Raw genomic sequence first — 10182 nt, 5'->3', positions numbered from 1 at the left:
TTCGCTTTGTAGCGTTTTATTGTTTTCTCGCGTTTTTGTCGTTTCGTTCTCGCTCCGGGGCGAAAAGTGAAAACCTGAGGTGGAGCCCGCGGGCCGGGGGAGCCAAACCCGGGCGGAGGGGCCGAGGGGTCGGGGGGCCGGCGGGGTGGTGGCTCCTCCAGGGTTCTGGGCCTTCTCCCGCAGCCAAGGGCCCCCCAAGCCCTGTACAATATAGATGCTCATGTAAAATGAAAAAAATTTTAAAATGTATGAGTTAATCTCTAAATATATGTACACAGCAATGTACACCTTTGAATAAATTAATACCAATTTGCATATTCTGGGAACCTTAAAGCTTATTTACACAAATTACCATTTATTTCATAAATATCTTTTTTTTTCCCCCTGGGGACTCAAGGTAGAGAAGTGCCATTCCCTCCGTTGACCAGGGCTGGGAGGGGGGCCTGTCTCTTCAGGGAAGAGGTGGGGAGACTTAACAGGTTCCCTCCCAGCTCAGGTCTACACTGACTTCAGTCGTAACTGGTTCCAGCATCCCTCAACCCAGTTTTCTCACGCGGTCTAGGCCCAAGGTCCAGGGCTCTGGGACTCCCTCCGATGCTCCCACCCCTGGCCCCTGCACCTTCTGGCTTCTGCAGGGACCGCCGGGCCCTGGATGAGGCCTCTCCCACCTCGCTGGAAGACCAGAGACACCTTCGGATGCCACCTTGACGCTGGAGCGGATCTGGACCTAGCCCAGCAGCCCCCAAGTGACTGTGTTTCCGGCAGCCTGATCCTTGTTGAGGCCCAGGGAAGTGTCCCAGGCCCCGACTTGCCAGACGAGGCTCTATTCCGGCTGCCGCAGCCCACTTTTCTCCTTTATTTAAATAAATACCCATTCTATGCTGTACACGTCCCAAGCAGCAGGGGCAGGCAGCCCGGGTGGCCTGCGTGGCAGGGGAGCAGCTGGGCAGCCCCTCACTTGGGCGACTCCCGACCTGGGGAGAGGGCTCGCTGGCTCTCCAGCCCACTCACCAGTCTCTGGATACTCTGCAGTTCATTGGCTGCCTCCTTGGCCGAGCCACTGGGCGACAGGGCACCGCGGGATGAGGCCCCTACTTTGCGGAGAGCCAGCTCGGGCAGGGGGCTAGGCTCCCGGCTGTTTCCGCCAGCAGCCTTGGAGCCGTCGGAGGCCAGCCCAGTGGCGAGGAGGCTAGTGCTAGGCGGGATGGTGACCGGTATCTGATAGGGGCTGAAACGCAGTCGGGGCCGGGCACTGCCCAGGAAGGGGCTCCGGGACAGGGAGCCGGCGGCTGCGGCGGCGGCAGCGGCAGCACTAGTGGCAGGCAAAGCCGAGGCGGCTGCGGCTGCTGCTGCCATGTAGGTGTAGGGGTAGGGGAAGAGGCCTCCGAAAGTGGGCATTGGAATTCCCTGGAAGAAACAGAACAAGACAAGGGTTAGACATCTTGCCTGAAGTCTTTCTGAAGGTGGGCTGGGTGCTGGGGTAGTGCTATCCCCTGGACACCGTGCCCTGCTGTTTTAGGGTTGTAAAACCACAACTTGCATAACTGTAACCACAGGCAGCACAGGTAAGCATGAGCCAGTGTGCCTGTGGCCAAACCCAGTTAGAAGAGTGAGATCGCTTCAGGCTACCATGCAAAGGCCTGCCATCGAGTTCTGTGCTGGGCATTACAGCAGGGGTAATGGAAAGGATATTCCAGGTGACTGCACTAGCATGGGTGAAGGCCTTGAGGGAGAAAACGGGGCAGGCATAGGGCTAGGTGGCAAACAGGCAGCTTTGGGTGTCTTGGAGGTTCGGTACTGTTCATTGAGAACAGTGTCCTCGCCACCCCCTCCTATCTGCAGGCTCTGAAGGGCAGAGGGCACACACGCTGGGGAAGGCACTTTGCAAAGTCTCCTTCTGCCTGCTTATGGTTCTCCTGCCTGGGCCAGGAGGAGGACACAGGTGCCAACCAGTTCATAAACTGGCCTGAAAGTTCTACAGCAAATGCCTGGCAGCACCTCACTGGCAGCTGAGGAAGGAATGCAGTCTTTGCCTGTGAAGGGCACAGCAGACAGGAACTCCTAGACAAGCATCTTCCTGAGTTCATGAGGTCTGGCTGGTGCACGGCCTGACCTTTGAGATAATGGCTTACTCCCCAGAGCCAGTGGGTATGGGGAGGAGGGCAGCGGGCTGATGATTGCGGTGGGCTCCCAGGGAGCCTCAGGCCTGGCTCAAGCAGGAAGAAGAAAAGAGGCAGCTTCCTCAGGCCTGAGAAAATACCCCCTCCTGAGAGAGTCAGGTCCCACTGGGCATTTCGGACCTGGCATCCCAGGTTGGGAGGAAGGAGGAAGGCTTCAGTTCTCCTGGGATTTGGCTCTATCTGATGTCTGGGATGGGCTGCACTGGCCTGGGAATGTAACCACCAGCAGCCCTACCAACGGATGCCTCCCAGGTGCTGGCATTCTCACCCGGGCCATGCACCTGTTGGCCAGGCTGTGTCTAGAAGCCCTGACTTCCTCATGACCTCTGTGATGCCGGTGATCAATACCAGTTTGTCTGGGGAGGAGGCATTCACATACACAAATAATCAGGGGTGCAGATTAAACCTCTGGGCCCTGAACTTTCTCCAGAGGCTTCCCTTCCAGCCCAGAGCCCCAGATGAGTGATGGTGATACCTCAAACACTCCACACACCCAAACACCGAGCTGTGTGTAAAACTCATTTCGGAATCGCCTGCCTCCCAACCCCCTCCCAACCCAACTTTTAAAATATTTGCTGCTGAAGCAAAGGAGCTTTCTCAGACCTGAACTGCTATTTTCCTTCCCTTGAGATAAGATCTCAGGGGTTCAATTTGCCAGAAACCTCAGAGGGAAGAAAATGAATGAAGAGATTCCAAATCTTTCCACGGGGAATATTCCACCCAAGCAACCAAAGAGGCCACTGTCCCCATCGGATCTCCTTACTGCGCCCCAGCCACATTTTCATCAACACTCCCCTGGGAGCTCGGAATTTCAATGGGGCCTGAGGAGCTGAGTTCTCATCCCTGATGTGTGGCTGGGGGTGCTGGGAACTCAAGGTAGGGGAAAGACCAGCCTTGTCCTTCGCCAGGACAGAGGATTTCATAGAAGGCCTGGGAGGGGCCAGAGACCTCTGGGAGGGCTGGTGGTCAACTGTCCAGAAAATAATGCAAATGTTCCTCCTCCCTTTGTCTGTCTGGCCACCTTAGTCTTTCAGAATGGACAGGAAGCCAAAGGTCTTTTTTCTCAAGAAAAATGTCCTGAGGCCAGGAGAGAAGACTTCACAAGCCAGGGGTGGCCCTGGTCTGTGAGGGTCAGAAGAGTCTCCATGGGCACCGCACTCCTCGCTGGGGCTATAGGGAAGGAAGCAGGCCCAGAGAGGGTCAGGGACTTGCCAAAGGTCACACGGGAGTCAGAAGCGGCGCCCTGGCCAGCCCCTGGACTTACAACACAGTCCTCGTCTCTCAGAACCCAGGTGTCCTAAAGGGCATCCCCGGGCCTCCCCTGGATGGAGTTCTTGCCTGCCAGAGGCTCCCAGCGACCCTGGCACCCCTCGGGCCCTCCGCTGGCCTTGCCGCCAGCTCCTTGGGCCTTCTCCCTCGCTGGCGCTGCCGCGAGGTCACAGGCCTTACCTGAGATGCCAGCATGTGCTGGGAGAGGTGGAACGGGAAGGGCGCGGCGGTGCTCGCTGCGCTGGCCGCGGGACCCAGCCCGCCTGCGTCCAGCCCCGCGGCGGTCCCAGGCCCGCCGCCTCCGCCGTTGCCGCCGCCTGCCACCGAGGCCAGCAGGTGACCCATGCCCATGGCGGAGAAGGCGCCAGGGCCCATGGTGAACTGTCCAGGGTGCAGGAAGAGCGGCTGGCCGGCTCCCAGCGGCCCAAAGAACTGCTGCCCGTGCAAGTGGCTGGAAAAGGCCAGGCCGGGCAGGTGTCCGGCGCCCAGGGGGGACGCACTGTCTGTCTGCACCACCAGCGGCGCCAGGCCCTGCTCCTTGCCCTCGGCCGCCTCCTTGCGTCCGTCGTCCTTCCTCCGAGTTTCGGCGCGCTCCTTCTCCAGGCTCCGCAGGCCGAACGGGCCGTCCCCGCCGCTCTCGGCCGGCTCCTTGCCCCTCTCGGGACTGCGCCGCTCCCGGGCGCGCTCGGGTTCGGTCAAGCGAGTGGGGCTGGCGCTGTCTGGAGCCGGGCTGCGGCCTAGCGGCGCCCCCGCACGCTCCTCGCTCAAACGCTCAGGCTCCGGGTCGCTGTCCGCGGCGCACGACTTCTCCTCAGCTGCGGGGAGAGGGCGCGCGGATTACAGGGGCCTGGGCGGAGGCCGACGAGCAGCATCAGGGACACTCGGGAAGGGCTGCTCTCGGAGAGGCCGAGTCGGAGGAGCTGCTGGAGTCGGGCAAGGGGCAGCTGCAGGTCACCTAATCCAAGACCCCAGATTTACAGTGGAAGGAACCCAGCCCTTGAGAGGAAACCCTACAGCCACAGAATTACACGGCGCCCAAGGGGCCAGGCTCGGAGTCCGGCCGGATCTTCTGGCTACCGGGGACCGCCCTCGTAGGGGAGTCCCGGGACGGAAACCCCACCCCAGACACTCGCTGACGTTTCCTTCCTGGCCTTTCAGATTAGCGGGTGGCTCAGCAAAAGACCAGCCCAGCGACCTGAGGACCACCCCCCCTCCCAACTCCCTCTCCCTCCTCCGGTCCGACCCTCACCTCGGGCCCGGTGCAGGCGCAGGGGACTGGGCGCTGCGCCCGGGGAGGTGGGTGGTTCCCGCGCGGGGGGAGGGTCGCACGACGAGGCGTCCGACTCCGCGCCATCGCGCTCGGGTTTGCAGTGCTCCTCGTACAAGCGCAGAGACGGCAGCGTCAGCTGCTTCCTGGGGATGAGCGGAGGAACCAGGTCAGCTGGGAGCCCATCCCTCCATCCCTCCTGCTCGCTGCTCCCGCGGGCACCCGCCACAGGGCTGCTGTCCTCGCCCCCTCACCTTTTCTCCCGCCGGCCGTTCCCGGTGTCCCGGAAGCCCTTGGCAAACGGGTTGTTGTCGATCTTCAGCTGTGTGATCTGCGGGGACCAAGGGGGCGGCGCTAAGTCAGGCCTTGGCTCTTCCAGCCTGGTCGGGGGCACCCCGAGGTCAGCGGCTGCTGGCCGCAGAGGGAAGACCCGGGGAGCGTCCACTTGGTACCCACCGGCCTGGGATGGGACGCCCCGAGCTGAGGCCGGTGGGAGGGCCTCGCGGAAAGCGACGGGGTCTGTCCTCCAAAAACTTCATTCGAGGAATTATCCCTAGACAGGCCCACACAGGCCTAAAGCAGTGCCGCAGTGTCGGAACCAGCCCAAGCATCCACACCCGCCCGCGGGCGTGCGCAAGTTAAACGACTCCGCACCCGAGCAGGCGCGCACTGAGACTACAGTTCACACGCAAGGCTGCAGGTACACCCAAAGCCAAATCACATTCACGGGCCCGCACACACGCAAGTGTGCACAGACAGAACAAGCGCCTACAGAACCAAACGAATTCACACGCCTCCACAGGTATCCAACACACCCCAAACGGAGCACGCACAGCCCAGCGTACACCTTGGTTCACAAAGCCACGACGACCGGCACGGACACTCGTACCCTCTCTTTCACTCGACAGTGGCGCACAAGGGCACAGGCCTAGAGGGTTGATGCTCTGCCCCACTAGAACAAGGGTGGAGAAGCCGCAAGCAGAAAAAGCCCTTTGATTGTAAGGAAATTCTCTAAGCGCCTCCCAAAGGGTCTGGAGCCTGGACTGACCCAGAGCACTAGCCAGGGGTGCTTTGGGGGGCTGTGTCACCTGTCCCACCCTCTGGCTCCCCCCGAGAGAGTGAAAACCGGGCCCCGGGTTCTGAGCATCGGTACAGCCTGGGCAGATTGCCTCGGGCGCCCTCTCTTCGTTTACATTCTCATTCCTGAGCCAAGAAATAAACGAATAAAATGTAAAAATGTCAGCGCGGGCCCGGAGACTCAGCTAATTGCTAAGTAAACATCTCCACCCGAACGAGGGCCCAGCTGTTCGCTCGCCCCAGGGGAGCCTGTGTGTGCGCGCGGTGGGCTTGAGAGGGCGCCTTGAGGACTTCCACGGGTGCTGCGCGTACGGATGCGAGGCTCGGTGCTAGGGGGCGGGCCGCAAGCGCGCAGATCCCGTGCGGGGGGCTTCAGGGGCGATGAACGGACGGTTGGGCCTGCACGTGTTGAGGGGCGTCAGTGCAGGGGCTGAGCCCACCGCCCGCCGCGCGCACCTTGTCATTCTGGTAGGCAGTGACGGCGATGAAGTCGGTCTCCGGGAACACGTAGGTGCGGAAGGTGCTGTACGGCAGCTTCAGGATGTCGTTGGCTCGCACTATGTGGAAGCGCGGCTGGTACTTGTGCATGGAGTTTAGGATGGTCTGCGGGGAGGGTGGGGGTCAGCCGGCAGCCGCCAGCCTCGGCCTCAGCTTTTCTATTCTTTGGGTACCTGACCTCTTCCTCTCCACTTCTCTGTCTCTGTCTCCCTTTGTCTCTCTCTCTCTCTCTCCCTCTGTCTCTCTCTCTCGGTTCTTCCTCTTCCCCATTTTCTCCCCTCTCTGCTCTTTTCTCACCCTTATTTCTTTTTCTTCTACTTTTCCTCTCGCTTTTTTTTTTTCACAGCTTCTCTTTCTCTTGCCATTAAAAAAATATTTCCCGGTTGGAAACAGAAATGAGACAGAGTAAAAACGAAACGAAACAAAACAAAACAAAAACAAGGACCCCTCCCCCCAAAGAAAATCCAAACAAAATAAAACAAAACAGAGCCCTACAATTCCACTCTTAACACTCTCTTCCTTTCTGGCACTGGTAAGCCCCCTAACCCCACAGAGAGGAGATTCCAACCTTCGGGGGCTCACCAACTGCCCTACCTCAGAATGGGCAGTTCCTTTTGCCCTATGAAACACCACCCCCCCGTTCGCTGGGGCCTTGCTCAGGCATAAATGGAGAGAACCCCCAAACCCTCTCCTTCTAGTTGGGCATCTGCCTGTGGGCGGAGGGAAAGGTCTTAGGGAGGCTGGGGGGTGGGTGGGGAGGGTGGTTTAACTTTTAAATCCCCTAGTCTTGGGGGAGGGCCAGGGACGCGGGTCTTGGCGGAAGGGTGATGGACAAGTTGAGGTCATGGGCAGGTCTTCCAAGCTCGGCACCTACAGGCCAAGAGCAGGGTGACCTCCGTGGCCCAGCACTGCAGACCCAGTCCTGGCAGCACCTGCCTCCCTCTTGACCATAGGAGGGGCCCTCCAAGGCCTGACGAACTGAGATTGTGAGCTGCCAGCCACCGACCCCACCATTTCCCAGGCTTGCAGAGGAGAGCCCTGGGGCCCAGGCCCAGCCCACGTAGGCCACAGGGCAGTGACCCGGGCAGGGGCACTCTGGGGGTTTGCCCAGCGCTTCCCCCTGGGAGATCCTGCCGCCCTGCTTTCCTGCTCAGCTGCAGTGCTGGGTCAACAATCTCTTGCACCGTCCCCACCCTGCCCCAACACTCACGAAGCCGTGCTTGTCAGAGATGTTGTTGGTCAGCTTCAGCTTGTGGAAGGCCACAGGCTTGGCCATCCACTGCTCCCCCGTGGCCGGGCTGTCTGGGTGGATGTACATGCGTTTGGGCATCTCAGGGTCAGCCTTGCCCGCCACCATCCAGCGCGAGTTGTGGAACTTATAGCGGCAATCGTCAGCGGCCACAATGTCCATCAGCAGGATGTACTTGGCCTTCTTGTCCAGGCCGCTGACTCGCACCTTGAAGGGGGGGAACATCCGCCTGGGAGGGAGGGAAGGGAGGAGATGCCATTGTAACCGGCTGTTCTAGGTCCCAGGACCCCTCTCCTCTTTATCCCTCCTCGTTGCGCACACCGCTGCCGCCTGGCTGTTTCCCCTGTGGTCGGCTGCTCTGCCCTCTCATCACTGCCCGGAAGCCCCCACCTGTGGTTGTTGCTCCCAGGAGATGCCATTTCTGCCTGTCAGACCCTCTCTTAAACGGCCTCCCTTAGGCCTTGTGCTCAGATCTGGGGACCCTCTTTTTCCCTGATCTGAGATGAAAGCTGATGCTCAGGAGAGAAGTCTAGGCCCTCTAGAAATATTCTCGCTTCTCCTGAATCTCCCCGAAATTCGTTCAGGGGAAATACCCACTTGGGACGGAAGCTCCCAGAAATAAATTTGGAGGGTGTTTGTATTGGGAACTGGGCCACAGAGCCTGATAAGACATCCTGGCCGTGCAGTTCGGGGGAAGAGGGTGAACCCGAGGCCTGGATTCTCGGTGGCTGAGTCGAAGGGTGGAGGGGCCGGGGCTGTGGCTTTCTTCAGGCTTTAAGGCCTGGGGCGGCAGATGAGTCCAGGGCTCGGATGCCCGCGGTTGAGAAAGGGCTCCCAGCCCGGTGAGGCGGAGGGCTCGGCTGACCCGGGGCTCGCTGCCAGGAACCGAGCGACCGGCCTGGGGCTAGCTGGGCGCAGGTCCCACTAGGGGCTTCGGGGGTCGGAGCAGAGTCTGGGAAAGGCTGAATTTCCCCCGAGCTCGGAGACGGACCCGGACGCAGAAGAGCGAGAGCGCGGGGCGGAGGAGACCGCCAGGGTCAAGCCGCGGGGCCTCCTCTGCGCTGGGACTCAGAACCATTGGGGCTATTCTTTAGCAGTATGTTTTCGTTTTATTTCATTCGGAGGATTTTAGCGTTTTCGTTTAAAAAAAAATCGCTCCCGTGCCAAACGAGAAAAGTCAACTTGGTTGTCCGTGGAAGCGAAGCGTGGCGTCAGGGCCAGAACCTGGAGCCGGGAGCCAGGAGCCGGGAGTACCCGGCTCTGCTCTGATCCGTGCGGTCCCGTGCCCCAGCCCGCCCGCCCGCCCGCCCGCGCGCCCCTCCAGCCCGCCGGCAGCCCTACCTCCCGGACTTGGTGATGACCATCTCCGTGCCTAGCTTGTGGAACTGGTCCCACAGCTCCTTGGCCTCCAGCGTCACCTTGGGGTCGTCCTCCACCTCGTCTTCTGGCTCCAGGCTCTTGAGCGAGCGCAGATGCGCGGCGGGCGGGTGCGGGCCCAGTGCCGAGACGTGCAGCCCCGCCTCGGCCGCTGCTGCTGCCGCCGCCGCCGCGGCCGCCGCCCCCGCCAGGCCTGGGTCGGGCAGCGGCTTGGCCAGCGCGCCGGGCGGCAGCGCGAGTGCCGGGAAGAAGGAGGGCTGCGCCGCCGCCAGGAAGGCGGACATGGGGAAGTCGGCGGGCCGTGGCGCGTGGAACGGGTGGTAAGCCATGGCGCTGGCCGTCAGCGCCGGCTCTCTCATCGGGACATCCGGCCCAGGCGCCCGGGGGCCGGGGCCGGGGGCGCGCGGCTCGGACCCCCGGCCCGGGCGGCGGCGCGCGCGGAGGACGGACGACCCGGGTGGCGGGCGCAGCAGCTGCTCCTCCGGGCTCCCGGTCCGGCGCACCGCAAGGGGCACCGGGCTCTGTGCGCGGGGGCGGCGGGGGCTCTGCGCGCGGCCGGGCTGGGCTGGGCTGGGCTGGCCCGCTCCGGCGCCGGGGACCACGCGCGACTGGTTAGATCTTGTCGTGATCTCTGGAAAACTGTGACTATCTCACATGTCCTGCCCAGCTCGGATCCCCTGCGCTAACGAGCCAGGCCCCCCTTGATTGCTGATTTTACGCTTTTTGGACCAATTGTGGGTCTCCGGGGGCGGGGTTTTGACAGCTCAGGCCAAGCTCCGGCCGGGAGGGGGGGGCCTGGGAGAAGGTGTCGGAAGCCTCAGCAGTAAGAAAACATGTCAACAGAATAAAATCTTAACCAATGACCGGCCGCCGGGCCCCGAGACCCCTCCTCCTGCCCCGGCCCCCACCGCCCGCCCGCGCCTGCGGCTGCCTGCGCGGGACTGGAGAGCGCGGAGGGCCGACCTGACCCGCCGAAAGGGCCTGAGGCGAGGGGAGCCTGGGTCCCGGGGCCTTGGGGAAGGACCCGCAGCCGCACGGCGGCCCCAAGTGCAAAGCATTGACACGACCCCGAGAGGAGAGGGGGCGCCCTCCTTCTCCCGCGCCTGGAGGCCCGGCCGCTCTGGGTCCGAGCCCCAGCCTGGCCTCCGACCCAGCTCCCGGTCGTGGCGCCGCCTGGGGGTCCCTGCGCCCCGGAAAGAGACAGCAGGCACTGGAAAGCGAGGCCGGTGGGCGGGCGAGTCGGGAGGCTCGGGCGGCCGAGGTCC

General features: G+C 62.1%; 1 protein-coding gene across 1 annotated transcript; it reads right to left on the bottom strand.

Annotated features, from left to right (window-relative positions):
* TBX2 (T-box transcription factor 2) lies at positions 1-9807 on the bottom strand. The gene is made up of 7 exons (XM_030828115.1): positions 8882-9807; positions 7502-7769; positions 6250-6396; positions 4971-5047; positions 4699-4862; positions 3630-4264; positions 1-1407 (listed from the first exon to the last, which is right to left on the bottom strand). The coding sequence occupies exons 1-7, from the start codon at positions 9274-9276 to the stop codon at positions 955-957; spliced, it is 2139 nt and encodes a 712-aa protein (XP_030683975.1). The 5' UTR covers positions 9277-9807; the 3' UTR covers positions 1-954.
* Between the last annotated feature and the right edge of the window lie 375 nt (positions 9808-10182).

Source organism: Nomascus leucogenys, chromosome 14, assembly GCF_006542625.1.
Source record: "Nomascus leucogenys isolate Asia chromosome 14, Asia_NLE_v1, whole genome shotgun sequence".
In the NCBI taxonomy this organism is placed as follows: domain Eukaryota; kingdom Metazoa; phylum Chordata; class Mammalia; order Primates; family Hylobatidae; genus Nomascus; species Nomascus leucogenys.
This window is presented reverse-complemented; position numbering and strand designations above follow the sequence as displayed.